This window comes from Trichosurus vulpecula, chromosome 4 (genome assembly GCF_011100635.1).
Source record: "Trichosurus vulpecula isolate mTriVul1 chromosome 4, mTriVul1.pri, whole genome shotgun sequence".
NCBI lineage: Eukaryota > Metazoa > Chordata > Mammalia > Diprotodontia > Phalangeridae > Trichosurus > Trichosurus vulpecula.
In genome coordinates, this window is record NC_050576.1 from 342235177 (window position 1) to 342252902 (window position 17726).

General features: G+C 33.8%; 1 protein-coding gene across 2 annotated transcripts in view; it reads left to right on the forward strand.

The window, feature by feature from the left end:
- NDFIP2 (Nedd4 family interacting protein 2) overlaps positions 1-11502 on the forward strand; it is a 118774-nt gene extending 107272 nt beyond the window's left edge. For both annotated transcript variants that reach the window (XM_036753702.1, XM_036753703.1), the window contains 2 exons: positions 2711-2816; positions 4227-11502. In XM_036753702.1, coding sequence (XP_036609597.1) covers positions 2711-2814 — 104 coding nt within the window. In that variant the 3' untranslated portion in view covers positions 2815-2816; positions 4227-11502. The remainder of the gene's footprint in view (positions 1-2710; positions 2817-4226) is intronic.
- The last annotated feature ends 6224 nt before the right edge of the window (positions 11503-17726 follow it).

Below are 17726 nucleotides of genomic sequence, written 5' to 3' on the forward strand. Positions count from 1 at the left end.
GTAAAAAGAATAACACTTGTAATCAAAATGATTTTATATTTTCTTCCCATTAAGTACCTGTATCACTAGTACATAGATTTATAACAACTCTTAAATCTTCTTGCATTCACAAGTCATTACAGTAGTGTAATATTAATTTTTCTGGATTAAATCAGGAAGCCATATAATTTATGGAATCAGCAGAAGACTGAATGATATTTTAACACCATATAACTTATTAGAAAGTCTGCTATAAATTTAACCCCCCAAAAGGTACTAACCTTTAACATTCTTGTCTTATATAAAAACAGTCTTTAAAGCTCTTAGAGGAAGTTAAGGGGGGGGTATGACTAATTTTGGATGCTGTATCTGCCCTCTTGTTTTTGAATTATGGAAACATCCTTTTTGCCTTTGAAATGCATCCTGCATTAATCATTACTCAGTCAGGCATAGGGAAAGGCTTCATGCCTGCTGATCACAGTGTTTCCGTTCAGTTGTCTTCTTAAAAAGTCTGTCTTTTCATTCATGGTAAGGAGCTTTATGGATTTTCAATTTTTGCCTCCTTGGTCCTGTATGAGTTAAAGGAGCAGGACATTAAAATCAGACTCTCTGAGGGGATGTATTTTTAATTCTGTATTTATGGTGCACAATGTTAAAGAGAAAACAAAGTTTTCTCCCGTTATCTCACATTAACTACTAGTAATTAACATCTCTCGAATTATAATAGAAAATGGTGTTGGCAGTTCAGTAGGTGGCACTCTTCTCTTTGTGTACTTATTTAATCACTGGTGATAGATCTTTAGATGAAACACAGGTTCTTGGTAGTCAGTTATGTTTAGTAAAGATTATGTGTTTAATTTTTTAAAAATTGTGACAGGGACATCAATATGGTGTTGTCATGCCAACTTGGCATCAGTAAATTTTTCTCTGAAATTTCCATGCACTTGAATAGCTAAGCAAAGGGAATATGGAAATTCTGCTAAATATTTGAGCCTAGGAAATTACTGCATTTGATTATATATCTGTACACTATAGGGTATGGGGGTTAGAAAAACTTTAGGGGAACATGGATAGGGTAGAATGGAGAATGTAATGGGGTAAGGAGAATAGTCAGTTCCAAATCAGATCTGTAATCTTGCATGTAAATTTAGGTCTTAAAAACTTCTGTGACTTTTCACCCATGATGGAATTATCTTTCAAAGATAGGACATAAGTTTGGAATGTAGGGTAAAAAGTAGCAGCTAGTCATTGCTGCATAGTGATCATCAGTGGAATGACTTTTTAGAACAAAGACTGGTTAGTCTTAGAGAGGGGACATATGGAGTAGTATCTGGAATAGAATTTTAGTGGTGGGGCCAATACAAATATGGGAAGTAGATAGGATACATATTTTTTCCCCTAAATTGGCCCCATTTGCTTTGTCATTGTTTCTTTCTCTGTCTTCATCCTGTGGTTATATCTGCACCCTTGTTTTTACCTTTAGTGAACTGTTAGTATAATTGGACTCTGATGTTCTCATTTGGTTTTTGGCTCACCACTTCTCTTGAATCTTTACCCCACTGCCATATATGCCTCTCTTTCACCTCCTCACCTTACTGTGGTTAAAAATTTACCTGTTTTGAATGCTTATGGGAGAATTGGATGTTTAAAAATTTGAAAGGCTTAATTCTGCTATTAATGGTAATACGTTATATTTACCTGGAATCTTTCACCTGACACTTTGATCTAAAGCACTTTATCAGCATCATCTTATTTATTCTCAGAGTACATATTGTATATTGGGAGAGAATATTTTACAGAGAGAGAAAAACTGATAGAAGAGATGTATTTAAAGGGAATTTAAATTCCCTTAACAAGTCATAATGGACTTAAATATCTTAAGCACCTACATTGCTTTTACATGTTCTTCCTTTTTAGCTATTCACAAATTATTCTTCTCTATACTGTCTCTAAATACTACATTTTCTGAATACCGATCATTGAATAATAATTTAAATGTGTAATTATATATATGGCCAAATACATATATAGAAATATATATATACACACACACACACACACATATAAAGAGTATACATGTTATTAGGCAAACTTAATTAATCCTCATCAAATAGCATTGTTTTGCAGCAGTATGCCTTGAATGTGTCTCTATCTTGAATATGCTGAACAAGTATACTTCACTTTATTCCATAGATATATTCCTGAAAAGCTGTCTGTGAATTGGAATCTTCTTAATTGAATAATTTAAAGTATATTAGGAAATTTAGCTATTGAAGGAATCTTGTGGTAAACCCCCTTTAAAAGCACATAATCTTAAATTTTCCTTTTATGCAAATCTGGATTTTTTTTCATAAACCATGTATTTAAATCAGAGTATAAACATGCACAAAACATTAATATATGGGACTCTTAGTCAATGAGGTAATTAGAATGATATAACATAATGGTATATTTATGTATAAATTAAACACAAGATCACTTAACATTTTTATCCTTTTATTTTGTTTTATATTATTATCTTAGAATTAAAGTTCATTATGTATTTCTTCAAGATGAAGTATACATAGTAGTGAAATTTAATTTTGAATGAATGACCTTTTGTAAATGCAATTCTCGTATTAACTCCTAGGCAACAAGATTTCAATATATTCCTTATATTTAACATTTTTTTTTTCTGTCAATGAAATATGTACTGTGTCTTAGATGTAAATGGTGTTATTTTAACTTGCAGGCCTCCTCCTTTTCTTCAGAGGATTTGTCAATTATCTTAAAGTCAGGAACATGTCTGAAAGTATGGCTGCTGCTCATAGAACAAGATTTTTCTTCTTGTATTAGTGGTAAGGAAAAGTTATCAATGAGCATATTTATTTATCTTATTTCTATTGAACTCAATAGTGTATTTACTGGCATTTAATACTTCAGTTAAATGGAAGAGTGATTCTTTACATGGTAGATAATTTTTGGACTTTTACTATCTAACTAATAAAAGCTTTCAATTTTCATTTATAACTTAAAGATTTCATACTTGCTCATACTTGATCATAATCACACTTTCTTATCTCATAACTCTTCAAAGCTTGGCCACAGAAGGAGTGTGACATAATCAGAAATGCAGTTTTGAAGTCTAAAAAGCTATGACAAAATACCTACAACAAGAGAAATGTGCATTTTACATAAAACTGTCAAATCCATACAGATATCTGGTGTAAAAACATATCTGTGATTGGAAAATAAAATGATCACATGCTGATCTTAAACAACCTGGATCAAGAAAGAAAAGTTAAATGAACAAAGTAGAAATTCTGTTGCTTACAAAAAGTAAACTGTCAGTTTACATCAAAGTTTAAGGAAATTATGAAAATAAGAGAAATAAATTGTAAAGGACCTCTTCTCCCTCCCTCCCCCTTTACAGAGGTTCTATTCTGTTTATTGAAAGAACATAAAAGCATTTATTCCTTTTTATAGGAATAACATTTCTTTTTCCACAGAATATGGTAGAATCTTCAGGTGAAGGTTATAACCTTTCTCCTTGCAGCCCCTAATAAGCCTTAATGTACTTGAAGTTTAGTAATATTTCTTTCTTAAAGTATGTAAAGTATGAAAAAGAGATCATAAAGTTACCTTTGTAAGTAAGAATATAAATAAATGCAAGCAGTTTCAGAATTACTATAATCATTCTATCATAATTACCTTGAAGTATGGTTTGTGATAGTGTCATTAGCTTCTTGATGTTTGTTACCAGTTTGTCTTTATGAATATATAATTTGTCTAATATCTTACATTTTAGATTTTTTTCTCCTGAAGAGAAAGATAGGCAATGAATATTTCTAAATGAAAAACTGCAATGAATTTTAACTATCAAATTTAAATTTCCCTAAACCATCTCACAGTGGTGTGGGTTGGGAAGAGGGAAAAAAGGCTTAGTAAAAACGTGAAAAAAATGGCAAGGATCGGCACCATTAGTGTTCAGTAGTGTTAAGTATTAAAAATAATTGGCAAAGAAGATGGCAACATTTGAAATGATATTCAAGAGTTTTTTTGCCAATGGGATTATTTTATGTAAATTTTTGGCTGTTAAACAGTATTGTATGTCATTTTTATGGTTAAAGCTCTCCAATTATTCTCATATTCTTATATATCTCTTGTAGTCTTTAGTGTGAATAACTTTTTTTTAATGTGATGCTGTTAAAAGTAGCTCATTAATGCAATTTAATACATTTAAAGAATAATCCTCTCTTTATCCCTAGACTGCATCGACCAGACATTCCTTTCCTATACCAATGTGAAGTAGTAGAAGACTACTAACAACAGAAGACCAATTAGTGAAGAAAATAAATTGAATGACAGAGTGGTTTATGCTTAAATGCCATTGCTGTTCATTCTGTTAAATATTTGTTACCTTTGTTTTTTGCACATTTGCATATGTTTCATTTAAAAGAAAAGAATTCAGATGAAAAAACAATTCCTATAATTGAATAGAGATTAGGTACAGTTAGACTTGGCTAATCAGTGTTCAAATACCTGAAAGACTTGAGTGATAAACTCTCTTATAGCATGTATGTACCACTGATATGTTGATCTGAAGTTTAGTTGCATAAAAAATTAAATTTATAAACAATTCAAATTAGGTCAACTCTCAGTTAGTTTTATGGACACTAGACTCATGTTGTGATGATTAAACATGTAGAATATCCTTTGTTTTAAAGTTTACCAGAACTTGTAATGCTTACTATTAGAGGGTTGTCAAGTTTTGGCCAAGGTATTACTTCATCCACCAAAACTCTTTCCATCTGTAAATAACCACGCATTAATTTCTTTTCAGATGACTTTCTTAGGGATTGTGTCCAAATATTTTCCTAGTCATTTAACATGGTTTACTTTTAATAAATATGGAATATATGTCAATCTATAGACATATATATATATAGATAGTTATAGACATTTTGGGTGTTGATGACATAGATTGTTTTGGAACAAAATTTCAGAGGTGGTAAGTGTACCAAATGACTGGACTAATTTTCTTTCAAGTTTCTATGATAACAAAGGGAGAAACTTGGTTTTTAGAGTGATCCATACATCACATCTCTTTATTAAGTTAAAATTTTTGAAAATTATTTTTGAATTATATCAGTTTCATTTTGAGGTAACCTTTAAAAAAAAAGAGCAATCTTGGTAGTTGTAGATGTCTTTTTAGTAAGTAATAAAGACTTTTTCCTTTAGGTGTTTATTTAAGCTCAGCTAACAAATAAAAACCTGCACTATAAATACCTTCTTGCTTCATAGTAATAGTGTTAAGTTTTGAGAAAATCATCTCTTGCATCTAGATGTGTAAAACTTATGAGAATTATAAATGGGCTTTGTGCCATACTTTAAGAATACACTCTCTCAGCCATTATCAACAACTGGAATCCAGGTTGCAGTCATAAGTTAATGTATTTTCACCTTTCAAAAACATTTTTCATTGGTTTTTATTTTTTAAATTATAATTTTACATTTTTAATGTTGAAAATGGTGGAGTCTGTGTCAAATCCTCAAAATTAGCTTTAACTTTATATCTATGTGGAACATAAATATGGGAAATATTGATCATTTGATTTATTATACTCTGAAGGCTACTAAAAAGTGAATAAAACTCTTCAAAAAGACAGATGCTGTCTACTTTATGAAATACAATTAAGTATTTAGCATCATCTGAATTTCATCTATATTCTTCTGGTTTTTTCCCCCATTGTCTTTATGAATGGCAAATAAAAACATATAGTTTTGTTTTGCTGATGAGACTCCTGTTTTTGACTTCCTCATGTTCTTTTGCTACCGTCTGTATTCCCTAAATCTTTGGCAAATGAAATAGAAATTTTGGCAACTAAAATATAAATTTAATCACAAGTTAAAACAACTAATGGTTTTCCTTTTCCTCTCCCATTTCTTTTAATACTTGGAATTTATTTCCTGAAGACTTGATTCCTTTGCCTATTATAAAAAATTGTGTAGAAATGTGGTTAAGATCATTCATTGTTTTTAAGCTTCATTAGCAAGCTGAACTAGAAGATAGCAATTTTATCAAAATATTGTCTTCCAATTTTTTCCTGTATTTACAATCTGTTTTCTGAATGTGGATATGTCATTTTATGCCCCAAATCAAATGTTACCTCTTTGTTGAACTCTGCAGTGTTAAATCTGTATGAGGTTAAAATTTGCACATTATCTAAACCCTGTTATTTGGTACAGTCTTGAGGTAGCCTGAATTACCATCAGGAACAAGAGAATTGTGACATCATTTTCAAAGACAGCAATTTCTTCCAGATGTATCAAATGCTGCATACTTCCCTTACTATTTCCTGTGAGCTTGGATAGAAGAGCAGCTGCTTTGTGTTTTAGGGACACCTGACTAGCTATGCCTTCTGCCTTAAAGCTTGGAAACCAAAAAGCATAGTCACATTAGAATAAAATTAGGTGAAATTATTTTGAATGGATGTAGACTAGCATTTGGAATTGTTAAAATTTCCTTAAAACTTTTTCATTTCTTTGACATATAGCATATATCTGCACATGACAGTGTTGTAATGTGTATATCTTCTGCACTAGGCTTAAACCATTTGCTGCCCGTCTCACTAAAAAATAGCAAGGTACAGTGAAAGTGCTGTTTTAGAACTAAGAGAATCCTGCTTCTTAACTTCAGTCTCTATGTGACCTTGGGCAAATCACATGGTCCCTTTGGGCTACAGTATCCTGATTTATAAAATAAGGGGGTTGGACTCGATGACCTCTTTGAGACTTCTCACCCTTAATCTATTATTTTCTCCTAAATCATAGATGGTTTCATCTTTTTTTTTTTAATTTAAGACTTTAAATGCTTGAAATTGATTCAGGACAAATTCCATCACCATGAATGCATGGATATTCAAAGTATTTCCAAATCCTAGCTAGTGCTTCAATTTTTATTGTAAACAATATTCAATACAATGATCTTACAGTAATTTTAAAACATATTGAACATTCTTTTGAGGTTCCGATCTCTAGTATCATCCCTAAAGCTGACATTCTTTAAAAAAATCCATTATAGTTCAATGAGTGCTGGGTTTGGAGTCAAAGGACCTGGATGCCAACCTTGGCTCTGCCACCTTACTAGCTATGTTACCTTGGTTAAATCCCCTTAACTTCATTGGTCTAAAGTTTCTTCATTTGTAAAATGAGGATACTGAATGAGACAATCTTTTAAGGTCCCTTCCATCTGCAAAACTATGATTGTTCCCTCTACCCATCCTATTTGGCTATGGACAGTGTGCCACAGTTAACTCAATGAAGTATTTATGATTAGAATTTTTTTCTATTATAGTACTTAGCATACTTAATAATAATTTATTAAGTACTTCTATGTGCCAGGCATTTTACTAAGCACAGGGGATACAAAGATAAGGAAAACCACATAAAGCCCTTAAACAGGATTTACACAGTAATGGGAAATACAACATGTAAATAAATTGATACTTAAAAGATGGATATAGAATTGAAAGAATATAATCTTAGAGGGGAAGACTCAAGTGACTGGGAAAATGGAAAGACCTCTTGCAGATGGTTGCATTTTAGTTGAATCTTGAAAGACAGTGCAAAGATAGAGATGGATAATGGTGTACAAGGAACAGTAGTTAGGATGGAATCGTAATCATAGAATGTGTGGAAGGGGAACAGAGTGTGAAAAGACTGGAAAGGTGGCTTTAAATGCTAAACAGAAGACATCATATTTGACCCTGAAGGTATTTGGGAGTCATTCCACTACATTGAGTGGATGGTGAGGGGCAGGGGGACATGATCATATCTATGCTTTGTAAGAAAATCAGTTTTGCATCTGTAGAGGAAGGCTTGGAGTGGAGAAAGACCTGAGGCAGGGTGACCAATTAGAAGACTATTGCAATAATCTGGGCTGTATTTGATGAGGGTCTGAACTAAGGCAGTTGCTATAGGAGTAGAGAGGGATTCGTGAGATGTAGAAAAAAGATTTGTTATAATATTAGATAGGTGGGATGAATGAGAGTGAGGTATCAAGGAGTCTGAGATTGTGAACTTAGGGGACTGAGAGGATGGTGGTACCCTCAGCAATTGTTTGGAAGTTTGTACGAGGGGAGCATCTAGGGAAAAGATGAATTCCGTTTTGTACATCTTGAGGTTGGAATGACCAGTAGGCAGTTGGAGATGGAGGATTGGAGTTCAGGAGAGAGATTAGGGCTGGATATATAGATCTGGGAGTCATTTATATACAGGTAACTAAACCCATGAAGATTGATAAAAAGCACTAAGGGTAATAGTATATAAAAAATAGAAGACATATGTAGAAACATTTTAGGATTAAGAAATTTTCTGGCTTTTGAATATCTACTCAATGTATTTTGACACAATAACCATGAATTCCACAATTGGAGGACTATACACACACACACACACGTATATTTATATAAAATTATCATTGCAGGATAGAAAAAGAAATGATTGAAACTTAACTTGGGGCCTAATGTTATTTAGTAGTTACTTTGTGGATCACATGTCTTAGAAAAGTATGGTAGCTGACTGTGTATTAGACTGACCTAGAGTTGGAGTGAAAAAAATGTGTAAAACAGGAACCCTTTCATTAGTACACTTGGGGATATAGGAAAGACCTTTTATTTCTATTATTTTTTAAAAATGTTTTTATTGATGACTTTTAAAAAAAAAAGTCATTGTCTCATCCTACTTTCTCTCTCCTTACAACAAGTAAGTACAGCCAAGCAAAATGAAACACATTTGCCACAGCTAAATCTGTACACTTCATTCTGTACTGCTAATCTGCCACCTTTCTGCTGAGAGATGGAAAGCATGTTTCACCATCTTTTCCCAGAATTTCATGATTAGTCACTACAGAGCTTTGAATTCTTTCAGTGCTGTTTACTTTTACATTACTTGGGCCATTCTGAAAATGGTTCTACTTATTTTACTCTGCATCCTTCTTTTTATATATGTACAAACAGCATGCCTTGGAAAAATATCCATTTACAGAAAAACTCAGAGATGGAAAAGAGGGCTTTCTGTAGAAGGATTTAGATGAGGGAGAATGATTAAAAGATACACTAATAATAATATTTTTTCAGTGCTTTACAGTTGCGATATGTTTTCGTGTATATTCTCATTTGATTCTGACAATCCCATCAAGTACTTGCAGATTCGATGCCCATTTTACACATGGATAAACTGAGAATCATTGAAGTTGAATGACATATTGAAGTTACACTTAACTAATAAGTTTTCAAGGTAGACCTGACTCTAGTTTTCTGACTCCCAAGTCCAGTGTTCCTTTCACCGTACTTAATACCCTTGAGAATGATGTGTTATGGAGAAGAGATCTACCTTTTCCTGAGGCCCTTAGCACGAAATAGGTTTCAGACCTTGAACTAAATGATTGCTCTGCTGTGTATAATATACACAGCTTTTCTGTGTTTAGGAAACCATCTATATATGTACCTATAGAAGTCACTGAAGATCATGAAAAGTTAGGGGAGTAACTCCTAGAGGAAAAATTAAACTAAAGAGCCACCTAGCATAGTTTTAAAGTTTCCATTTAGACTAAAGTGAGTACCTGACATTTTGTCCTGATATGTGCAAGCAGAGGAATACCGACTTTGTGAATATTGAGTATGTGTGTACCTATTAATGGTATTCTAGAAGCAAAGTTGTAATTAGAGTTCTTCATTGAAGCAATGGATAGGTCTAATCTTTTACTAATGGATAAGTCTAGTGTATTATTTATAAAAGCAGAATTCAGTATTAATATTGTTTTGTTAATTTTTTCTTTTCTGTTTCTTTGGGCTGTTTTTTCTTCTGAATTCTCAGAAAAATAGGCAGTGATGGATGGGGACAGAGGTTAAAGATGTATTTTGATTCTTCACATGGTTACCAAAGTCATAGGCAAGACTGACATCAGTTTCTAGAAGTATGGGTATAGACATGTAGTGGGTATATACGTGTAAAATTGTGTGTATGAGAATTTTGTTTTGGTTAAAAGAGATTCCTTAGACTTTGAAAATCCAGTTAGAGATTTAAGGGGGAAATGGGAAAAATAAGAAAAATACAGACACATAAGAAGGGACAAAACAAAAAACATTTAAAATTAAAGAAAAATACCCTTTTCTTAAAGAATGCAAGGCACTGTCATTAATATCTCAGTTTTTTGGGGGGAGGGGATTGGGGAGGTAGGACTCTTGTCTAAAAGTTTGTCCAATTTTGTCCTTCCCCACTAATGCATACCCTATGATGTAGCAACAATGTTACTTGCAGCTACTGTGGAGGGGAAAGCCAGTAACACCAGCACACAGGAGGACCTGTTAAATGGGCGGGGAAGAGCTTTAATCATGATTAATCACAATTAGCACCACATATGAAGATATCATTTTTCCTTTTTGATTTTTAAAAGCTGGATCCTCCTAGAAATATGTAGATTTCAGTGTAGTAGTATATCAGTGATCGATTTTATGGTCTTTCATTTATTGTGTTATGCATGACAACCTCAACTTGTTTGAAACTTAGATTTCAAACCTAAATATATTTCTCTATTTCACATATGTTCTGTTTGTATTAATTCTAGCCTTTTAAACATCTTGCCTAAAACAGAGCATTGTGCCCCCACCTTGTTACCGCTTCCGTTTATGAAATTACCTCATTTCTTATTATATGACATGTTTTAAAATTAAGAATACCTATGTAGTATTTCAGTGTTTATGCAACAGTGATTGAATTTTTGCCTTGGAAAGAGTGCTGTATATTTTTGGTGGTAATTACTTGCTTGAATATAAGACTCTTCTGGCAAATGGGAAAGAAAATAATTCTTAAGAATTTGAGTTAAAATACTGGCTATCATGAAGCAACTATGCAAATATACTATTGAAAATTAGTAATAATTTAAGTGAAGTGTGCTTATAATTATTATGGACTCTTTACAACCTCCAAATATTTCTGACAAAATTAAATTAGAAATTCTGAGCTCTGCAAACTGCTTATCATTTTTATTAATTGAAAAAGCAAAATTTGATGGACTGACTTTATGTTATGATGCATATTGGCACATGTGTATATTCTATTGTTGTAACTTGTTAGCACTCTTCTATCTGTTGCTCTGTGCATTGTTAAGGGATCCCTTGAAATTGTCTTCTTGAGTTCCCATATTTTCCAGACATGCTAGACCTGGAGTATACAGGAGGCCCTGAATATGCCAAGGACAAAGCCTCTCCTGAGCTGACATAATTTGTTATCTGTACCTCAAAGCATGTTACCTCACTGCTTGCCCCGCAACTATAGAAACAGCTGCAAAGCAGTGGTCTTAACCACATTATCTCGAATGTATAGGTATTATGCTTTTCATATTATTAACCTTGTGTTTAGTGGATGGCAGAAAAAGCGGTTACTGAAATTAGACTGCTAGATGTACTTTCTCTAGATTTCATTTGATTTTCTTACAAACAATTTTGTTTTGTTTTGCTTAAACTACACTTGATTTGAGCACAGTTATCTTCCAGAGTTTCCTTAGACTTTGTATGTTGACATATAGCAAAAGTGTAAATTTCCAAGGCATCTGGCATTTCAAGTACAATTAGACTGTATTGTTGGTGAATAATCAGCAGTGAAGTGTCATTTGTCATTTTAGGGTATAAACCACTTCTTTAGTCTTCAACTTTACCTAAAAGTTGACACCTTTCTTAGAAACTAAATAGCAAAGCCTACATAAGAATTCTGAAATGCATTTTTTTAAAATTCTCAGAATATTGAGCACTCCTGCATCCTGATGGACTGAAGACATTTTTTTCTTGATAAGAATGACCTGTTAAAACTGGTTTTATTTATGATTCTGTATTCTGTGATTTAAGAAATAGTTGTTAAAAAAAAAAACAAAAACATTGGTGCATGAAGAAAATATCTGCCTTTAGTTATTGAATAAAATTGTAAAAAAAAAAAAGTTCAGTATATGTCCATACCTACTAGGCATATAAATTAGTCTGATATCACCTGGGCCAGGTCTAAGAGTCTAAGATAAATTAGGTAATAAATAAGTAAGAATTTGAATAAAGGTAGGAAATTTGACCTATGTAGTATTGTTACTGTATTGTAAGACTATTGATGCCCCTGGGAACCAATGGTTTCATTATTATAATGAAAATAGTATGTGTTAGAAGGGCTGTTGAAAATATTATTAGACTAGGTAAATTGGGTATCAACACTCAACTCTTTTCATTAAATTATCATCTCAGGTGTCTTCCTATATAAATTTCAGTTGATGGCATGAATATGAACTGCTGCCTTATATACAAATGCAGTTCAGTTGAGTGAACATCTATCTGTTTTGTACATTTTACAGCATATGTTTTCTCATGTTATTTTAATGTGTGATTTACATATGTTACTTTATTTTGGCAAATGAGTTCATTACTTAGTGGCTTTAAATAGTCCATAAACATTTTACTTCTTTAATTGATGTGCCTAATTCACCATTGGTTTTATATAACTCTTCTGTATTTTAAATCTTGTACAGTATATGTTTTTTTTCATGCTGTATTTCCTACATAGACTATAAGGGATGTCAGGTACTTTTTGAGAAATGTTATTTATATGTTTCTGGTATTTAGTATTTTGAAAAGTATATTTTTCCCATATTCAGTGTAAGAAAATGACATTTTTCCATTGTCGCATAAAGGCTTTCTTAGCTAACTGCTTTGTTGGCATGCAGAATATGTACAGTATCTGGCAGATTTTTAAAAAATTATTTTTATGGAAAGCATGTCTGAATGACTACAGACTTGTTTTGAATAGTTAACAATTACTGAGCCTTTATGTCTTAAACTATATTAAATATATTTAGCAGTTTGAGCCATCATTTCATTGCTCAGAAAGCATGTCAAATATGTCAATTATAGAATGAAATATATTTTAAATATAATTCAACTGTAAAATATTACCATCCAGTTGAATCATGTCATATAGAAATGTCATATTGCCTGTAAGCATAACATGTTGGTGTGTATTTTAATTATTAATAAAGTTATAAATACATCAGAACTGTGGATCTAATACATTCTTCCAAAGGTAAATTTGAGATTTAATTATTATACCTATTTCATACTTTTTTCTATACATAAGTAGTTCCCTTGCTTTACTGAAATTTTGTGAATGTACTGATGCTTTTAGATTTGTTAGGGACTTATATTAAAATATCTTGCTTTAATTAGGTGAGGAATATGTTTCCTAAGCTCATATGAAATGATGGATTATAATTAATATTTAACTTTAATGAACCCATACTAGAGAGAGCCATGCTAACTCACCATTAATTTACCCAGACTAATGCTCAGAATATAAAGGTTTAGCCCATTTAGAGAAAATATCTACTAGTAAATCGTAAAGTTCTTGGACTTAATCTGTAGCACTGGAGAAGTATCAAGTTGTAGTAGAAAGATCACTTGATTTAGAGTCAAATGACTTGTTGTCAAGCCCAAAGTCTGCTACTTATTACTTCTGTGACCTTTTGGCAAGCACTGCATCTCTAGGCATCATTTTTTTTCTATATAAAATGAGTTTGACCATTTAAGCACTAAAGCCTCTTCCTGCTTTGTATCTTATCATATAAGCAAAGACCACTAACTAGAAGGATTTTTTTTGATGGGGGGGAGGTATAGGGGAAAGGAAGGACACACATATTTTGCTTCACCATGTCAAAGAAGCTCTTAGCACTCTTAAGCTTTGAGGCTACAAAAGCTGCCTGATGCTCTGTAACAACTCTACCCCAAGTCTGAACCCCTTTGAATAATGATAACTTACCTGAACTTATTACTCAATTTTTAACATATTCCCACCCTGTCATACCCTCCCCATCCCAGAGATTCTGAATCCTTACCTACCATTGTACTGTTCTCTCCCTCATTCCTGTTTTTCCTCAATCCAACAATATCTCCACCTCTACCCAAGGCCCTACTCTAGAGCTATTCAACCCTTTCACTATACTCTCTAGAATGCCAGCTCCATAGATTAAAAAAAAAAACAAAAACCAACACCTAGCTTTCATTTTCAACTTTACCCATTCTCCTTTCCATCTTTCAGTCACTAAGATGTGGCTCCCTCTTAATGATTTTGCTTTCCTGACCATTCTTTTCAGCACTGGTTGTACTTTTACTCATACGACTAACTTAATTGGTCCTAGTGGGGAGTCAGAAAACTTCTTCCTCTGCATTGCCACTTAACAGAGTCTTCCTCTACCCCCATCACCCAGGTCTTGACAACGGAGTGAAGGTAGGACTGAAGGAGAAAAGGATGACACCTAGGTTGCAAGCCTGGTTTCCTGGGAAGATGGTAGTGCTCTTAACAGTAATAGGCAAGTTAGAAAGATGGAAGGATTTGGAAGGAAAGATGAGTTTAATTTTGGACATACTAAGTTTAAGATGTCTGTAGCACATCCAGTTTCAGATGTTCAGTAGGCAGTTGCAGATGAGTCTGGAGGTTGGCAGAGAGTTTAGGGCTTGATAGATCTGTGAACCATCCATAAAGATGACAAATCAATGAGACCCGATGAAATCACCAAGTGGAGTAGTATAGAGGGAAAAGAAAAGAGGCCCAGAAAAGACACCTAAGCTTGGTGTGCATGACCTGAATTAAAATCCAGGAGAGGAGACTGAGAAGAAATGGTCAGGTAGAAAGAGAACCATGAGAGAGTTGGTGTCCTGAAAACCTAGAGAGAAGACAGCATCAAGAAGAGGGTGAAAGACTGCAAAGAAATTAAGGATGAGGACTGAGAAGCGACCACTAGGTTTGGCGTTTAGGACAGCATTGACAACTTTGGAGAGAGTAGTTTCCATTGAATGGTGAAGTCAGAAACCAGACTGTAGAAAGTTAAGAAAGAGTGAGAGTAAAGGAAATGGAGGCACCTATTATAGATGCCTTCTCAAGAAGTTTAACTACAAAAGGAAGATATGGGATGATAGCTAGTGGTGATGGACAGATCAAGTGAAACAGCCTCAGGATGGATGGATCAGATGAGGGCTTTGTGAGGATAGGGGAGATATTGGTATGTTCTTAGGTAGGAAGGAAGAAAGGGAGAGAATAGAGACAAGTGAGAGAATGGTGATGATAAAGATATAATCTGGAGAAGACAGAGGGATGGAATAAGGTCCCTTGTGCATGAAGAGGGTATTTGCATTGGCAAGCTTTTCATGTGGCGTAGTGATTCAGTAAAGTTGCAGTGCAAAATGGAATAACGAATGGATTAGGGAGGTGTAAAAGGATTGCCTTGCTGCAGGGAGAGCCCAATTGATATCATGCAACTTTATTTTGTAGTGAACCCAGTCAGCATGGTTTTATGATTTTCTGCAATTTTGTTTAGCAAGCAGTGTGTAAGTAGGCACAAAGGCTGGAGAGAGTAGGAGCAATCGAAGGCTGAAACTTGGTAGGGCATGAGGGCAATAGGTTGAGGGGCCAAGAGGCTCAAGAGAAGACAGTATAGAGTTGGACTGGTTCACCAAGAGGTCAAGATGGGGAAAAAGAGAAGACAGTACAGGGAAGGAATGGGGCTTGGGGGTGGGAGGGTCTGGGAAAGAACTGTAGGTGGGAGGGATTGGAGGGTGTGGTGAGGAGGAAGGACAAGATTTTAGGTTGCACCTGAGACAGTTTGGCTGGATTAGAAGGTGAGTATAGACATTTGTTCTTTTGCTCAAGAATTATTGACAGTTTATTCATTATGATTGATCTATATATAACAGTATAGTGTATATTATTATTACTATCATTATTCCCTGAGGGTGTCCCTAAAGTGCTAGAATCTAATTCTATTTCCATTTTAAATGTATAAGTTTTATTGCTTGCAAATCAGGTTGTTATTCTAATCCACAAAAACTGACAGTGGGCCATCGTTTGCTAACCACTGTTTTAATCCAGTGGCAACCTCATGATATCAAAAGAATGTGATGAAGTCTCCTAGAAAGTTGAGTAGACATCCTGTGGTGAATGTCTGATAGAAATATATAAGTGAGATTTACATAGGAGGGGCAGACAGGGATGCTTTTCTATCCACATCACTGGAGGAAGATTGATCTCAATGAGATTTACTGGAATATTGGAATTATAATCCAAATGTCTAAATAGATAAAATAGTGCACTAAGTAAATTACACTCCTTTTCTGTCTTAATAGGTCTTGGTACGTTGTTGTAAGATATTTAGGTGAGACGTGCTAGTAAAGTTAGTTGTGATAGCTTCTTCACAAAGCACAATGCATTCTCATACTCATTTAGCTCTAAAATGAAATTATATGTAACTTTAAAATGTAAAAAATAAAAATTTATTGTCGCCCTTTGCTTTTAAATTGCCTTTCTTTCCAAATATGTCTCTCTATACCTTTCCCCGGCAAGTATTCTCTTATATCTGAGATTAAAAAACAAAACACCACAATTAACTTTAAAATTTGGTGACAGAAGTTTGAAATTTCATATCTGGCATTGATTGGCTTTAGTGCCTGTCACTGTGTTTGAAGGTCGTTGGTTACTTAGTTAAGCATTGTGTGTACCTAAAAGACAAGATAATCTAAGGCCTGTGCCTTACATGAGAATGTACATATTTGATCATTATAATAAGCCACAATCCTAGATTTAAAGGAACTTATGAGGAATTTTTGCTTTTTATAATACTAACTATAGTCAGATTACAATGTTTTAGGTGGAACAATAGTAATGAAAAGACAGTCAGCTACATAGTCACCAATAAAATAAACTAAGAAGAATGTCAGGCCACGCTCTGTTTTGACTTAGTCAAACCAAGACACAAAGTGACATAAGTTGAAGGAAAATCCAAATGATTTGTGTTATTGATGATTTAACAATACGTTTCAGGAATGCTAATGGGGAAAAGAAGGTTAAAGTGTTAACATTATGAACCACAGGGCTGTACTGAGCATATAAAAGGCATAGCCCCTACAAGAGCCTGAGAGGAAGAAGAAATGAATGGAATGAGATTGTCAGGAGGACTGTGAAGTGTAGAGGTATTGAATGAAGGGACTGAAGCCTATATATACAATGGAAGCTATTTTTGAGGAAATGTCTATAGAAAGAGCTGGGGAAGGAGAGCTGGCCAGATTCTCAGAAATCTGAGGGCTCTGCCTTACAGCTTTTTCCTGGAGGAGTGTCTGCTTGCTTCATACTCCACTAGAGAGCTAGATATACCACTAGTCCTGTATGTTATTATGAACAAAAATCTTTTAAAATTACATTTAAAAAGTCCACTCCTTGTGTAAATTGTTGCTAACTTTGTCCAGCCGTTGTCCTCCATGTGTTGGTATTTATTCCAAAAAGAAAGATGTTATTCTGTAGTAAAAACAAAACAACAACAACAAAAAATCTGCAGCTAGTTCCTTCATTTCTTTGTTTTAGCGTGCTCCTCCTCAGGCTTGGTATTCTCCAGCATTTGCCTATCTGTACAAAGGGGATATGTGGGCTGACTTGTTTAATTGTGTAGCCAAGTTTTACTTCTTTTGATTCCTGTGAAAAAGAAAAAAATGATTAGAGGTGTTTACATAAGGGTAAATAATAACTGAATGCTTACTGAGTGGCTAGATGAGTATCTGAGAGGTAATGGTTTATGTAAGCTTTGGATTCCGCTTGATGATCATGCCCACCCAGAAGGCTCAATAAAACCCTCACCGTTGTTCTACTTAGAATTGGCCTTCCTGAATTCAGCTATATAAACTTTTAATGAG